General features: G+C 34.6%; 2 protein-coding genes across 2 annotated transcripts; one reads left to right on the top strand and one right to left on the bottom strand.

The window, feature by feature from the left end:
* The first annotated feature begins 1771 nt into the window (after window positions 1–1771).
* Window positions 1772–6324, top strand: LOC105972359 (4-coumarate--CoA ligase 1). The gene is made up of 5 exons (XM_012997309.2): window positions 1772–2867; window positions 4430–4628; window positions 5481–5694; window positions 5780–5882; window positions 6023–6324. The coding sequence occupies exons 1-5, from the start codon at window positions 1860–1862 to the stop codon at window positions 6137–6139; spliced, it is 1641 nt and encodes a 546-aa protein (XP_012852763.2). The 5' UTR covers window positions 1772–1859; the 3' UTR covers window positions 6140–6324.
* Window positions 6325–6843: 519 nt separating this feature from the next.
* On the bottom strand, window positions 6844–8822 carry LOC105972360 (E3 ubiquitin-protein ligase RSL1). Its single transcript, XM_012997310.2, has 2 exons — window positions 7865–8822; window positions 6844–7082 (listed from the first exon to the last, which is right to left on the bottom strand). The coding sequence occupies exons 1-2, from the start codon at window positions 8776–8778 to the stop codon at window positions 7016–7018; spliced, it is 981 nt and encodes a 326-aa protein (XP_012852764.2). The 5' UTR covers window positions 8779–8822; the 3' UTR covers window positions 6844–7015.
* Between the last annotated feature and the right edge of the window lie 8802 nt (window positions 8823–17624).

The raw sequence follows: 17624 nt of genomic DNA, 5'->3' as shown, positions 1-17624 counted from the left end.
AATAACCAACGGTGATTATGTATTCGGTGAAGTTCATCCGATGTAGCACAACATAAACAGTACGTATAAACAATATAAAATTCATGTATTAATTGAAGAAAATTTTCACCAAATCCCGTTCTTTTGTTTTTATTGTATTTTTTTCTCTCTCTCGTGTCCATGTTATTACGAGCACAAATATACATGATACAACGAGTTGACTCGAGTTTTTTTTTAAGTGAGTTTTCTTTTTTTTTTTTTTTTTTTTTTTTGTGTAAAAGAAAAAGTGAGTTTTAAATGAATAATGTCTTGCATAAAGTCAGCATATATTAAAGAAAACTTTCACACCCATGAAGAAAATTTACATAAAATCTAAATATGTTTCATTTTCTGCATTAAAACCCTAAAAGTTATAGAGTTCTTAAAAAAAATCTAATGAAAAGTCAATTATTTTAATCGGACATAAAAACGTCAAACAAGAAAGCTTCCTAAGAGGCCTGATAAAGTAAAATAAACTATGATAATAAAATATTTACGGGTCGATTCAATAAATTATTTAGGATACTAAATATCAAATAAAGTTCAATTATTTAATTAATAATAACTAATCCCCCAATTAAATTGGGGTTAAATGCATGTGGATTTTGATATAGAAAAGTTTTAATAATAGAACAAACGCTCGATAACATATGATGCAATATAATATATACGATGACATATGTATGACGTAATATATACGCAATAAACTTATCCACAACAATATAAACGTCATCCTCAAACGTGTAGATTCTTGGTTTCTTATGGAAATTCAATTTTACCTACTATCCAAGAACCAATTTTGACCAAGTCTTCGTCAATTGCTCCATACGACGTCGTTGTAGTAGGTGGAAAGTAGACACACAAAACATCACCACTTTCCAATTTACCTACCTATATATGTCCATTGCTTTAAAACTTCACCGACCAATTACATTTTACCTATACTCTCAAAAAAAAAATTAAAAAAAAAATACATTTTTTACCTATATTTATCGTGTGTGTCTAATATATATATATACGTACATACATACGAATATATGGTGGGATATTTCCGTACCTTTCGAACTTATATCGAACCCACATGATGAGTGGTGCGTGACTACTCTTTCGACTATTTGCTATAATTTGAAACTTGATCATACACGTTTTAAATATTGTATAAAGATATATGTTCAATTTGAACTTATTGCAATCAAATATTGTACTAGATCCCTTATCAAACGCGGTAGAGAATGCATAACTAGATCATCATCACCGCGCGTCCTCGTCGAATAAAGATAAATCTATAGTTAGAATATTTTTTTCCGCCCTCTTTATTTTGATAGATCAATCAGACTGCATCCGATAGGGGATTTCTTTTGGTTTTAATAAGCAAAATATAGTGCATTTCTTGTCAAAGCAATTAGTATATAGTATTAATCATATTTACTTTTTTTAACTTATAATATACATAAATACATTGTTAATAATATAATTTAATATCTGTAATACACATAAATCATAGATAAATAATGATAGGATCCAAGATGAAAATAAATTTTTATAATAATGAGTAAAAAGATTGCAACCCCAAACCTCAAATCCCAACTCCTCCACTATTTCTCACCAACCACACTATATATTTCTTTACTCAAGTATGAAACTGAATTCCCAAAAGTACCCCTGAACAACCGGAAATTACAATTAAGTCCCTCACCAACCTCACCAAAAAAATGCCCATATTTATACTCCAAAAGTTTCAACTTTCATTTTCAGGTTCAACTCTCCAACCCAAAGAAGTTGATACCAATTTTCACATCTCCCTTTTTAATATTTTATTTATTTTAAAAAAAAAAAAAAAAATGGTGACAGATCAGAAAAGGCAAGATGATGACGTCATCATATTCCGGTCGAAACTTCCCGACATATACATTCCGAAGCACCTCCCTCTGCATTCATACTGCTTCGAGAACATCTCTCAGTTCAGCGAGCGGCCGTGTTTGATCAACGGCGCAACCGGCGAGGTGTACACGTACGCGGAGGTGGAGCTGACGTCACGCAAAGTCGCCGCCGGCCTGAGCAACCTCGGCCTCCGTCACGGCGACACCGTCATGCTCCTCCTGCCCAACTCGCCGGAGTTCGTCTTCGCCTTCCTGGGCGCGTCCCGCATCGGCGCCGTCACCACAATGGCCAACCCGTTCTTCACCGCCGCCGAGGTCGTCAAGCAGGCGAAAGCCTCCGCCGCCAAGGCAATCATAACTCAGGCGTGCCACGTGGAGAAGGTAGCCGCCTACGCGGCGGAGCACGGCGGCGTGAAGGTTGTCTGCGTCGACGCGCCGCCGCCGTCGGCGGACTGCGTGGCCTTCTCTGAATTGGCCTCCGCCGACGAGGCGGACCTCCCGGCGGTGAAGATCAGCCCGGAAGACGTGGTGGCGCTGCCGTACTCCTCCGGCACGACGGGGCTTCCGAAGGGGGTGATGCTGACGCACAAGGGCCTTGTCACCGACGTGGCGCAGCAAGTCGACGGCGAGAACCCGAATCTTTACATCCACTGCAACGACGTCGTACTGTGCGTTTTGCCGTTTTTCCATATCTACTCACTATCCATTTTGCTGCTGGGTTTGCGGGTCGGGTCGGCGATCCTTATCATGCAGAAATTCGATGTGGTTCCGTTTATGGAATTAATACAGAAGTATAAAGTTACGATTGGGCCCTTCGTACCGCCGATTGTTTTGGCTATTGCCAAGTCTCCGGTGGTGGATAAATATGACCTTTCATCTGTTCGTACGGTGATGTCTGGGGCGGCGCCGCTAGGTAAAGAGCTGGAGGATGCCGTCAGAAAAAAGTTCCCTAATGCCAAACTTGGACAGGTAATTTTTTTTTTTTTTTTTTAAATTTTGAAATTAATATTTGTTTTTTCCACGTTACATTTTTAGTAAAATATTTACGACCGCCCTTGAGATAGGGTTAAATTACAAAAAAAACCCATCTTGTTTGGGTAATTACAGTCACCTCTCTCCTATTAAATATTTTTACATAAAATTTATGTAATTCGGTTATTTACCGAACCAAATCGTATATTCAGTTCGGTAAACGGTACGAAATATTGGCGTACCGAAATTTCGGTTTGATTTTTCCGATTTAACATCCCTAATTTTTACCTCTGGAGAAGTATTTTCGTAAGATAATACATACTTGAAGGGGCTGACTGTAATTTTCCAAACATGAGGGGGTTTTCGTAATTTGACCATAACTTAGAGGGTGACCGTAACTTCCCCTAAATATATATAATAGCACGAGTGTAGTAAGTAGTAAATTATAATTAATTTGGTATGAATGATATTTTATAGGTGCATTAAATATTAATAACCAACATCCATAAAATCTGGCTAGTGATTAGTTAGCGTTAATTGTCATTAAAAAAATGGGATATGCACGTAATTAATTAATTTCATGTATATATAGTAATCCAGGTTGAATATAAATATATACAGCTGCAACTTGGGTGTATATATATATGTACTCGATTCACCAAATTCCGAAACGCTTTATAATATAAAATCGTAAAAGTCGACTCTAAATGAATATAATAAACCCTAAACCTAAACCCGTTCGTAGAAAACGTTCCACGGGTTATTTAGAATTAGTCGGAGTAAACTGCAAAAAGTACCTCTGTGTAATTTCTAAATAGCGAAAACCCACATATGATAAATAAACTAGCAAAAACTCCCCTGTGAAATTATTTAAATAGCACACTCGGCCCATTACTCATTTGAGTGTTGACTTCACGTAATTTTAATTATTTTATTTTTATTATATCTTAATTATAAATGTACAATGGGGTCTTTAATTTATTTCTATTTTTATTATCACATAATTTTTGGATATATTTTAAATTATCCCTACATAAAAAAAACTTAAATTCTATTATTATGTATTTAAAAAAATATATACTTAATTTGATTAACAAATTTTTAATAAATTTTCAATTTAATTATTTACTATTTTTTTAACAATATTTTAATTTCTAAACAATCAAACTAAAAAGAAAATATATATACATATAAATACATTTTTAGGGTCAATTTTGTCATTTCACGTCCAAAAACCAACTACCAGTCGCGCAACCCGCGAGTGAGCCACACTTAAGTCAACTAGGGGGGTTTTTGCCTTTGACTAAATTTCATAGGGGGTTTTTGCTAGTTTATTTATCACAGGGGGGTTTTTGCTATTTATAAATTACACATGAGTACTTTTTGCAGTTTACTCGAATTAGTGGTAATATATCCGAGTTCGAGTTATGAAACTACTTGGCCATTTTTCTTTTATTAAAAACAAATTAATATAGTTAATTTTATAATTTATTATTAATATTAATTTTATAAAAAGGGAAGATGATATTAATTAATAGAATTATGATTCATGTATGCAGGGTTATGGAATGACAGAAGCAGGTCCAGTACTAGCAATGTGTTTGGCATTTGCAAAAGAGCCACTGGAGATAAAATCAGGTGCATGCGGGACCGTGGTAAGAAATGCTGAGATGAAAATTATTGACACTGATAATGGTGCTTCATTAGGGCGTAATCAGCCTGGTGAAATTTGTATTAGAGGTGATCAGATTATGAAAGGTACCATTAATTTCTCTTTTCTTTTCTTTTCTTTTATTTTTTTATTTAATTTCATTTTAAACTACAATCTCAAAAATACATCTCTAGCAACTTTTCTGGTAAAAGAAGTTCTTTTTGTAATAAATAATTAATCTTTACATATAAAAAGTAAGAAACGAATATAGCAACCTAAGAAATCCTAATGAGTGATGACATGTTTGTAAAAAAACATTAAATTAATTATTATTATTTTTTTTTTCACCTCCTATTTTTAGTCTTTTAATGACTTTCATAGCAAATTGGATTTCTAAATCGGTTTCAAAATCCTAATCTGATAGGTTTACTTCTTTTTTTCGCTGTAAAATCTTTCTCTTTTACTCACACAGTGACACAGATATGATTTTTTTTTTTTTTTTTTTTTTTACTTATCTGAAGAGTAATGCAAAATCTCTCTATTATTTTAGTTATTTTGCTATGTCTAATTTACCTTTTCTTAATGCTATTTGGAAATTTTAATTTCACAACTAATTATTTTAACACAGTGTAATTTATTTTTTATACAATTCAACTACCGTATATTTAAATGTTACCCGTGCATATAATAAAACAAAAATGTCAACACCAACACGTCATCATATACATCACACCCAATACACATATTTCACCTACCAAAACGTGTAAAGTGAAACATTAAAATAAATTAATAATAATAATAAACATATGACATGTCAATGTTCGGTCACCTAACCAAAAACATAATTGGGACAAAGATGTAAAAATCGAACCTAAAAACTAACATATGTTACAAATTGTCCCCTTTAATTTTGGCCAAAGTATTTATAAATTTGTGTCGATTTTTTTCTTTATATATAGGTTATTTGAACGATCCAGATGCGACGAAGAGGACAATCGACGAACAAGGATGGCTACACACAGGTGATATCGGGCTCATTGATGATGACGACGAGCTCTTCATCGTTGATCGTATTAAAGAAATAATAAAGTACAAAGGATTTCAAGTTGCGCCCGCTGAACTCGAAGCCCTACTCGTTAACCATCCTTACATCTCCGATGCTGCAGTTGTCTCGTAAGCACTTTATTCTACGATACTCTAAATTTAAATATTGCTAATAATAATACATTGGAATAAATCGTTTTTTTCTTTACTGCAGCATGAAAGACGAGCAAGCGGGGGAATTACCCGTGGCCTTCGTGGTGAAAACAAAGGGATCGACCATCACTGAAGATGAAATCAAGCAATTTGTCTCCAAACAGGTAAATATTATGTATGCATTTTTTTTTTTAAATTTTTATAATCGAAATATACTTCTGAAAATAATACTAGCTATTTCTATGAAAATATATTTAAGAAATTAAAATGTTGGGTTTTTATTTATTTTAAATTATTTTGACAGGTTATTTTCTACAAGAGAATAAACCGTGTGTTCTTCATTGATGCCATTCCCAAATCTCCATCAGGCAAAATATTGAGGAAGGATCTGAGGGCAAAATTGGCAGATGAACATCTTTAATATTTTTAATTTAATTTAATACTGATGAAGAGAGCAAGCTGAAAAAATTAATCGAGGCTTGAATATTACTCTTTCAACTATGGCATAATTTTTATTTATTTTTAATTACTTTATCTTGCAAAATCATGGACAATTGGTGTTTGTAAATTTATATATTTATATATATTGTGCTTGGAATTTCTGGAGATGGTGTATTTTCCAAGGAAAATTACCCAATTTTATAATTGAAGTCATCGAAGTTTAATTTTGCACTAACTTAATCACAAGATTTGTGTGACATACTCCCTCCAATTAACTAGAGATGTTTATTGGTATGATTGGTTTATCATCTATTGAGTATCAGCCTGACTTGACCAACCGACTTTTACAAATATCAAAAATCATTACGCATCGGACCGACCTTTTTAAAAAATCCCAAACTACCAATCAAGGCAACCATACATAGGTATATTGAAACTTTTAGAATTTATTATCGGCCAAAATTTATGAGTCGAAAATGGGTACGCTCTGTGTGTGATTTTTTTCCATAAACTTCGGTCAACTCGAGTTAATTCAATTTGGGATTTGTAGGTTTAGGATCATCATCAATTAGGGTAAATTACCAAAAAGAAACCCTATAATTTTGAGTACAATGTCATAACTCATGTGAAATTTTGAATCATTTGATTCTTGTCTTGTCAATTTTGGACCTAAATTACGATAAATGGAAAACAAAAATGGAACCTTTTCCAATAAGATGATAGAATACAATAGTAACAACAATTAAATCTGAGTTCAATTTGCAAAAAGAAAAAAAAAATTAAAAAAAAAAAGAAAATCAAAGTCTTTAGTACTACTATCATGTAGTGATGGCCGATGAGTCAGGGCAGCGCGTGGTCACCGTAAACAAAAATGGGTATCTATCCAATCTGCCCCACATTTATAGCAGAATTGAAATCCACACCTAATTTTCACAAATCGAAATACGTGTCACTTTGGCTATATATATTTTTTTTGGTCCAACTGTATCAAAATATTAATACAGTGATAAAAGAGAAAATGAAAATGCACAAATGGATAAAGTTATAAAATAAACACACTTTATTTCACAATACTCAGAAACTCAATAAACGTGACTTCATTTAAAAAAAAAAAAAAAATTTTAGACCAAAAAAGATACCCTTGTCCCCTAATACAAGAGAGAAAAACGAGTTGAGACTTGAGAAATGACGGTAGAATTGAAACTTATGTAATTAATACAGTGTTTAAATTATATAGTGACCGATAAGATAGAACAAAATGAAACAGGTAGAAACATTTTCCTCTAAAATGAAGACTATCTAATAATTTTCTTAATTAATGTGCATCATCCTAACGGACAAGTGTATTACTTACGGAGTAATTTCAATTCTCCCGAATTGATTCATTCAAAAAATGCATATGGAATATATAAATCATCATATTCGTAACGATGGCAATTGCAACCCGACCCACCCGCACTAGTCGAAAAATGTATTTTACTACCACACAAATTCGTTGTGTGATAAAAAGTTTTTTTTACTAAGAATTTACGAGTTTTCTCCATAGTGATTATGGGCGTGACAAAAGTTTTGCTGCGGTAAATGATTGCGGCAAATATATTTTGCTACAGTAAATCTTAGTATTTCCTACAACCCTAGATTGTCGCAGTAGTAAAAATGTACCGTATAACAATTTTGAATGTAGTAAAGAACAAAATTAACTAACCTGCAAGTCATGTGCAAGCATCCCTTATTCCTCTCCACAAAGAACTTACATCTACGGCATCTCCGCCACTTCTTCTTCTTCGCAAGCGCGTGCAACTTCAGATCCTCTCTCTCACTCTCGCTCTCTCTCACCCTCGAAAACTCCCCACACTCGACACCCGAATGCCACGGCACGTTACACTTCACACAGAACAATCTCCTGCAGCTAGGGCACTCGGCCTCCCTCATCGTGTTCCTCGTATCGGAATCGTTCATCATCAAAGCCGAACAGTTCTTGTACGGACAGTAAAACCTCTGCGACGACGGAATAATTACCGACTCGCAAATAACCTCGTCCCATAAAGTAACAACTTCTTTCGGCACCACCCCTCCGACGCACTCTTCGATTCCCAAAATGCCCTCGCAGTCGGGGCCCGGGCACGCGATCGTAGGGGATTTCCCGCGCTTCAGTTTCGTCGTTATGTACTTCGATATGCATTCCGTGCAGAACTTGTGGCTGCAGTTGTGATTCAGAAATGGAAATATTTTATATTTCCTTTTCTTTTCGATGCATATTTCGCAGACGAACCCGGACGAAGACGAAGACGAACGCCGCGGCGATTCTCCTTCCTCCTTCGAACGATGTCGTTTCTTGGATGGTGAAGATGATTCTTTTTCTTCCTTTAAACGACGTCGTTTCTTCGATGATGACGATGATTCTCCAACTTCTATGGAAGTTGTGTTTCTTTGGGGTTTCTGTGATGATGTGGTGAAAGAAGAGATTAGGGTTTCCTGAAGTTGAAGTTTCTGTGCGAAATCTTCGTCGTCGTCGTCGTTGTCGGGGAAAAGGATGTTTTTGTTTTCGAAGATTTGGGAATTTTCCATCAGAAGCAGTGAAGTGTAGTAGTCATCTTCATCGCAAGTAAGGGCTTCCATTTTCTACAGAGATGGCTAACTAATTTTTTGTCTCAGTTTAATTTATTTGATTTCAATTTTGAATTAGTTATGTATACACCGAAATTCGAGTGACTTTATTCCAAAGGCTCTACTCTTATTGGTCAGAACTTTGAACGGCATCCGGCTCTTTGACTTTGTATTTTAGTTAATCTTTTTTTAATTTTTTTTTTCTTTTTCTAATATATATATATATATATATATATATATATATATATATATATATATATATATATATATATATATATATATATATATATATTTTCTTTTTGTCTTCTTTGTAAAATTAATAATTATATATAAACCTAATCCCTAAAATCACTAATATGATTGATATTTAAAGATATGTACCTAATCCCTAAAATGATGAAATATCATGACCCAAATTCGAATTCATTTGCGAATGGATCGCTAGGTCAAACTTGTTACACATGGTTAGCTTGGTTTGCTTTATGTCTCTTGTATATATGGTTTGAAAATATACGAGAGTGTAGGTTAATGAACTTATACGATTGACTGCGGGTTCCTTCATTATGAAAAAAAAAGGAAAGATTATACTCATGATTTGCAAGCTTGGTTTGCTTTATGTCTCTTGTAGTATTTGGTCTGATTTTTGCATTTTAAATCCTCAAAATGTAACAAGTTGACACTTTGCATATCAGAAAGGCAAATATAATTCACATTGCACCGTCGAAAGATAATAAATCTCACGAAATTTGCAATGTGATTAATGGTTTATTGAGTTTTTCCCTTTTAAATATATACCACTTGAAAAATTCGAATCGGTCTTTCTTTATTCTTCTTGTTTTTTCGAAATTACTTTGAAATTAGATTGTGCAACACCCGGTAAATATGTAAGTTGTTTTCAAGTCTGGGGATAATTGAATTTATTTAGTTGATATCTGTTGATATGGAATAATAATATATCTCGAATTTGATGGGAAGTGTAGAAATTGTAATTATCTAAAGTTATGGCATCTATTTGGTAATTAAGAAAACAATTTGGCTTTATAGCCAATTTTCATAATTTATAGTTGAGATAGGGATTACCTGTATATCGTCAATTCACAATGCTCCTTTGCCAGCCACCTTTCCTTCAAAGAATTATTTGAACGGAGGCCTTAAAGGTGGAATCTCGACGATCAGGTCCCATCATTAGAAACCTTACGATATTATCTTTCTATTGGTGGTGAAGCTCGATGGCTTGCACCGCCGGTGGTCGCCGGAGTTTGAGGAGAAGTCAGCCAGCTCGCTGGGATTTTGGGGAAATAAAATCTGCTGCCGCAGCTGTTTTCAGAGCCGAAATCGAAGGGTGTTGAATGCGAATTTGGAATCAGTTCCTTCAGGAAACTCGTAGAGGACATCGTAAACTATAAGTAAGTGTAAGTAAGTGTTCAATTGTATCGAATTAGAGTATGTAATATACATATTTTAGAGGTTAGAATCAGATGACAGTAATCTGCCGGGGCAGTTTTGAGTATCTTCTTGCGGGACTGTTTCCGATATGTTGGGATCATAATTTGGGCTGTGTGACTTAGGGAAACTTGTAGATTAAACTGCCAGGTTTCATTTGATGTATTATTTGGACAATTTGGATTACTGTACAATTTGTTATGATTTTTCAAACGGACTATGACAACAAACAAAATTTTCCGAAAATCTGGCAGGTTTATGTATTTATCTTTCTGGGTTGTTATTGACGGGTTATGTTGTTAATTTGAGATTAAATTCTTCAGTAAACTTGTAGATACAGATGTTATCTGTTTAGGTTATTCGGATAAGTACGACGATCGCAATGATTATTTGAATAAATTGTCGCGAGAAGCAATTCTTAGTATATGTTTAAGAAATTGACTATGTCATATCGCGGATGGTAATATGGCTATATTACTGTTTGGAATCTTATTTAGTTCTAATATTTGCATAGCTGTTGAGCGTAGTAAAGCTCTCACTCAAGGTTTAAGTTTAAAGATGCACCTATAGAACTAGCATTGGACTCCAGGTGAGAAACTATGACTCCTTATCCGATTTCTTTCCTGCGCTTAATATCTCCTTTGTCTGAACCAAATATATTCTCCATCTTGAATCCTTTGATACATTGATTATATTTTTCTTGGAATATGATCCTTAATGTTCTGCGAGCATATTCGTTTCCTTGGCTCGAACTTGGAACCTTGATCTTGTTCTTGAAATCTTGAACTTGTCATTTCTCTTGGTTGCTATGTTCACGGCTAATTCTTATACTTTTGGCCTGAACATTTTCCTTGAACTCGATATTGGACTATATTTATTCCCAAAATCTTGTCTTGAATGCTTTCCGAGAATAAATATTTCGTTGGCTCGAAATTAAATCTCATGTTTATTGAATTCATTGAGATCTTGATATACTCGTTCTTGGAATCCGATATTGAACTAACTGTTCTTCTTGACTTCCATATTCTCTCCTTGGCTTGAACTGAATTCTCTCGAACATGTTCATTATCCTGAGACTTGATGTTCGATTATCATGATCATGACTTATCTTGTGAATGATTGACTTGATTCTTGAAATTAATGACTTGATTCTTGAAATGAATGACTTGATATTCCTAAACGGAATGATATTGATTCTTGAACCTGCTGTCTCCACCCTTGAGGACGCTCTTGGGGGAGCTGGGCCAGGACCATTTCGGCAAGACGATCGGGCAGCCCACTTATTGGGCTGACGATGACTGGTCCCTCAAATGGTACCTCCTGATGGTTCGAACTCACTTTCGTTTGAAGTTAAACGTTCTTGAGCTGGATCGGTACGTTCTGGTCGTGTCTCCTGCCTGTTTCCGACCGAGTGGCCACTCGGGACGGATTGGAGGGATAAGGATGTGATATGATTTTATTTGTTGGGAGTTACAAGGTTGGAGACCAACCAAATATTGAACTTGAGCCGTACATGTTACACTTTTGTACATGTTACACTTCTATTAATGAAGTTCTTGTAAAGTCTCTCGTTATATGTTCTGTTGGATCATATGTTTTTCACTAAGTCATTCGGACTTACTCGTTTCTCTTTTCTGATATAAATGCGCAAGAAAGACTTATACCTAAATTTTCATACCATGTGTTAAAGCTCGTGTATGCCTCCGATTAGTCTCGTCGAGAGGTATCTCTAATGATGTTCCGTATAGGAATCCTTTGATGAGAATTTTGTAATAGAGTAAGTGGTGTCGAAGTCGACTTGTAATAGAATCTCCTTTTGTAAACACGATGGTATACATGTTGGGGTTTGACGTTTAGATTATCGAACTTTTGAGGAGCATGTTTGAGGTCATTAAATGTACTGCATGTTGAGTGGTGTTCCGCCACGAGGTGCCTGCTACTCAGGGCGGGACGCTATAGATTGAAATAAAATTTTCACTTCCGAACATCTTCAAATATGCTAACATAAACACTGATAGGTGAGTTAGATCTTAATTCAATACGCAACCGTGCTTAATTAAGAGCTCAATGCCGTCACAGGGGAACACGTTAATTTCCCAACTCGCCCTATTTCGGTAGGAAATTAATGGTTTTTGATTGGCTAATTTGCTGGAAATATGGACTTATAGAAAAATAAATGTTTTTTCGGTACGTGTTTGAGTCAGAAACGAACAGTATCTTAAGCAAAACGGCCCCATTAACCAATACAAATGAGATTTGTGCTCATGAAACACTTCTTATTTTGGCAATTCAAAAGTCCGGTTTTGCCACTTTAGAAAGAAAAAAAATCCATTCATAGAAACATCATATTAGGGTTCGGTTTTTTATTTCCAAGAGTACGAGATCTACTAGAATCGGTCAATAACTCATTTTAGCCTTAATTGGACTAATTTGAGTTAGTTTATTGGGGCCTTAGGATATAGGTCCCTAGTGACAAAACTTATTACAACTAAATGACAAGCTCAAGTAAACATTTGCTTCACATCCTTTATAAAATTTATTCCAAAAATGCCCCTCCACTCACAAATTCGAAATATGCAATAAGTAAATTCCAAACTGCATTTATCATTTTATTTATTATGCATTTAATATTTCATATCTTCATTTAACATTTTTTAAGTTTTTATTTACAAAATATTTGTTTATCTTCCTTTTTTTTTTAATTATTCATTTTAGCATTTTATACACTACTATATTTTTTTTATTCAACATAATATTGAAAAAAAAAACTGTAATTTTATTTTTGTTCAATTTACATATTTTTCGATTTGTCTATATCAGACTATGGTATACTATAGTGTACTATAGCATACTACGGTGTATTTATAATACGGGTGTATTATGGTGTACTATATTTTACTACTAAACCATAGCAGCCAACGCGACCATTGTCACCTACCAACATTGAAAAAACCTAGATCTGTCATTTGAACACAATCTAAGCAAAATCTCTTAAAAAAAATAAGAAATCATATGCAATTAATTATTCAAAATATGCTTTGAATAACATCCCAACCATAACCACAACCCCCGCCGCACAGCCCAATATCGTTGCCGCCACCATAGCCGTCGCCACCTGCCATAACCACCGTCATAGCCTCCATAACTATTCCACTAAAATTGAATTTAATAATCTGTTAAAAGAGAAAGAAAAGAGAAAGAGAAAGAGGGGGTAGGGGACGACATTAGCGAGAGATCTGTTAAAAGAGAAAGAAAAGAAAAAAAAAAAAGGGGGGGGGGGGGGGTGGGGGGGTTGGGGGCGGTATGAGAGAGAGAGAGAGAGAGAGAGAGAGAGAGAGAGAGAGAGAGAGAGAGAGAGAGAGAGAGAGAGAGAGAGGGGACGGGGGGAACGAGAAGGAGAGAGATGGGGAGGGGGGAGGGGGAGAGATTTGTTAAAAGAGAAAAAAAAATTAAAAAAAAAAGGGAAAGGGGGTTGGGGTCTGGGGACAACATGAGAGAGAGAGAGATGGGGGAAGGGGGAGGGGGAAGGAGAAAGTCAGAAGGGGTGTTAAGCGGCGTGAGACTGAGGGGAAGAGAGAGATAGTGACTTTTATTTGGTTTTGTAAGGGTATTTTTGGGTTAAATAAAAAAAAAATGATGTGTATCAATTTTTATTTTGAAATGGGGATGTAGTTAAAATATTTTATTTGAGTTTGCCACTCACATCTAATTAAGTTTGGTTTGAAGGGTGTTGGGCATATTACCCCTAGTTTATTTTAGTCTTGGTTTAAACTTTGAACCTATCAATTAGGATTTAACAAAAAAATAAAAAAATAATAATAAAAAATGTATATGAGTTCAATTTGCAAGATGATAATACAAAAAAAATTCAAATTCATATGAAGTACTACTATATATGTTTCTCAAAAAAAAAAAGTACTACTATATATGTAATGAAGGCCGATAGGTCAGGTCAGCATAGTCAACAGCACCGTCCACCATGGGAAGAACTCCAAGCTACCCCACATGCATAGCAGAATTGAAATCTACACCTATTAATTTTCAAACATGTTAAAGATGATTAGTGTATTCCTTTTCCAAAATTGAAAAAATATAATATCATCCAATATATGTATGCTATTGGGAAAGGCGGTCGTTATATGCAAGCCCATTTTTTTATAAGTTCAGGACCTCCAACATAAAAATACTAATTTACCCTTAATGAAATTCAAAAGTAAATAAAAAACACAAAATATTAAAAAAAATAAAAAATATATTTCCTTTGTGCAAGACCAAATAAAATACATAACCCCATAAATCTCCTTTCATTATTTCACAACTTAAAAATCTCCTCCTTCTTCTTCACAAAACCACCAAGAAACCCTACACGCCGAAATTATCAAATACACACCAAACATTCACGATGGAGAACCCGATTTTGTAATCATTAATCGACATTACAACGCCATTTTTTTTTGTAAAATCGAAGTTGTATAACCGATTTGGTGAACAAATTTCGGCATCAGAACACCGATTTTTGTTAAATAAACCGGTCTGTATAAACCGATTTCCGGAACCAACGAAGAATAAAAAAAAAAACCAATTTCAATCTCAATTTTTTTCCAAATAGCCTAAATCATTGCAACCCAACAAGAAATAAGTATAGATTAATGTTCATCCACACATATTTATCAAGAATCGATGCTTGATTGATGTTTTCGTATGTACAAACAAAAGTTTCATAAGAGGGCCTTACTTGTTGGTGGTGGTGGTGATGGTGCGGTGGTGGTGGCTTGCTGATCGTCGCCGGCGGTCCGGTGGTGGTCGTGCGGCAGTCTTGGGCTGTGGTCGTGCGGTGGTCTTCTGCGGTAGTCGTGCGGCGGTCTTCTGCCATGGTCGTGACTGTGCGGCCGTGTTTTGTTTTTCCGTATTCTTTTTTTTTTTTTTTAATTTCTTTTGAGTTTTTTATTTTTTGGTTTTGTACAAATAAAAAATAGGATTAATTTGTATTTAGGTATTATTTGAGGATAATGGTATATTCGTCCTCTTTGGTCTTGCTATAATAAAATTAAATTAATATATGGGTTTGAGCTAATAAATCCCTTAATGTGGGTTTGCACTAATAAAAAAATGGGCTTGCATATAACGGCCGCCATTGGGAAAATGAGTATTAATTAATTTCTATGCATTTCCATATAATATGTCGTTTTATGGTGTTGCGCACATATTAAAATAAAATAAAACAGTAAACATAGATTACATCAAAAAACATAGAGATTCACTAAAATACGTCCCTTGTCATTAATTATTTCTGAACTAGGTAATTAGAGTGATAAATAATAAAATTGAAGAATAAATGCAATTATTGTTGCATTGAAATTCTAACAAATAAAGTTTAGGGAAAAAAAAAAGAAAAAACAAAGAAAAAAAAGTCTTCATATAGCCTTTGTCATGGTCATATTACTACTTCCTTCGTTCCAAAATAATTGACGTTTTAGGCTTTGCGCACATATTAAAAAAAATAATATGTGCGGATTTTAGGAAAAAACATATAGTCTGGCTAAAATACTCATGTAATTAATTATATCTCAGCTAATTAAGAGTAATAACTGAAAAGGGTATAATTGAGAAAAATCATGGATATTCTAATTGAGAACCTAATACGACCAGCTCACTAGTCACGTTAATTAATGGAGAGGGTACAAACGGTTGTTAAATTGTGTACCCGTAGCTACGTAAGTACACGTTTACCACTCGTAATTTTCGGAAATAATTTTTTTATTGATTTTTGAAACACGTGGATTATTCCACATTTTATTTTTAACTTTCTTATTTTCTAATTAAATTTTAGTTATGGAATAAGTAGTGCTTAGTGGGTTAAGTATAGTGCTTAGTGGGCTAAGTAGTGCTTAAGTGGGTTTAATTGTGAATATTATTCTAACTCCTTAAACTAACCCACTAACCCATTTTCTTGAGTGCTCTTGTGGTTGGTTTTCTTGCAGATCATGGGCTGAGGAGTGGAAGCTTGAAATGTCTATAAATACCGATTTCAATAATCAAGGAAATTGATCGATTCTATGAAATAAAAACCGAGAGCTGAAAAGAATACATGAGTGTTTTAGTGTGGTTTTAGAATCGGTTGTTTGTACTCTTTATGAGTACAATCTTTACGTACTCCTCATGAGTACGTTCTTTACGTACTTCTCATAAGTACATTCTTTGTAGTCTAGATTGTTTAGTATATATGTTTCTAGACTTGGTTGTAAGAATGATCAAGATAGTGATTCATTCATAAGTTCTTTACGTACTCCTTATGAGTACATTCTTGGAAATCTAGAATTTTTAATATTTTTCTTTTAGTATCTAGATTTGATTGTAAGAATGATCATGAAAATGATTCATTCATAAGGAAGAAGTTTTTGCACCTCTTCTGTTTGTATTCTTGGAATACTGATTTTAATATATTTTTTCCGTCCTGTAAAGGGCAAGTTCACAAGTCTTTACTTGTGAACATTTTTAATTCTGAGTATTGTTCTTTTATCTGTATATTTCCGCTGCATGTTTGTTCAAGTGTCATAACACTTAAGATAACATCTCTGTATTAAACGAATTCGGGACCATAAATTCTTTCAATTGGCATCAAGAGCCAACACTTGACGTATACTAATATAAGTGTTTGTTCCTATTTTCTTTTTCAGAAACGAATTCGTGATGGATACTCAAATGACTGCTTCTATGCGACCTCCTGTACTCGACGGCACAAACTACACCTACTGGAAAGTCAAGATGAGGGCGTACATCAAAGCCATTGATGAGAGAGCCTGGAGATCTATTCTCACTGGATGGAAGCCACCAACTATCACAGATGCGGATGGGGATGTGTTTCCAACACCAGAATTACGGTGGACACCAGACGATCTATCAAATGCTAACCAAAACTCAAAGGCGTTAAATGCAATTTTTAATTCAGTAGATTTAACTATATTTAAATTGATCTCAGTATGCACTTCTGCAAAGGATGCTTGGGAAGTTCTTCAGCTACATTGTGAGGGATCAGATAGTGTCAGAAGAACCAAGCTCAGATTACTCTCTTCCAAATTTGAGAGACTGAGAATGGAGGAAACTGAAACAATTTCTCAGTACAATGAGAAATTGATTGATTTAGCTAATGAATTTAAATCCTTAGGTGGTCCCTTGAGCAACGAGACACTGGTGAATAAGGTATTGAGAACTCTTCCAGAAAGGTTCAGCATGACGGTTACTGCTATTGAGGAGGCTAAAGATACATCATCTCTACGGCTGGACGAATTAATTGGTAGTCTAAAGTCTAGAGAGATGAACTTTGAAGATCAAAGAAAGGAGAAAGGAAAGGCTATCTCAAATGCACTCCAGGCAGAATTAGAGAAGGAAGATGTTGCTCCGGAATATGATGATGA

The sequence above is a fragment of the Erythranthe guttata genome, chromosome 4 (assembly GCF_056151865.1).
Source record: "Erythranthe guttata isolate IM_541 chromosome 4, IM_541, whole genome shotgun sequence".
Classification (NCBI taxonomy): domain Eukaryota; kingdom Viridiplantae; phylum Streptophyta; class Magnoliopsida; order Lamiales; family Phrymaceae; genus Erythranthe; species Erythranthe guttata.
This window is presented reverse-complemented; position numbering and strand designations above follow the sequence as displayed.

Excerpts from the sequence above, each read along its gene's own strand:
- LOC105972360 (XM_012997310.2), bottom strand. The coding sequence starts at position 8,778 with ATGGAAGCCCTTACTTGCGATGAAGATGACTACTACACTTCACTGCTT. Across the intron at positions 7,083-7,864 it reads TGCTTGCACATGACTTGCAG|GTGTGGATTTCAATTCTGCT; the intron begins GTTAGTTAATTT and ends TGTGAAAATTAG.
- LOC105972359 (XM_012997309.2), top strand. The coding sequence starts at position 1,860 with ATGGTGACAGATCAGAAAAGGCAAGATGATGACGTCATCATATTCCGG. Across the intron at positions 2,868-4,429 it reads CTAATGCCAAACTTGGACAG|GGTTATGGAATGACAGAAGC; the intron begins GTAATTTTTTTT and ends TCATGTATGCAG. Across the intron at positions 4,629-5,480 it reads AGGTGATCAGATTATGAAAG|GTTATTTGAACGATCCAGAT; the intron begins GTACCATTAATT and ends CTTTATATATAG.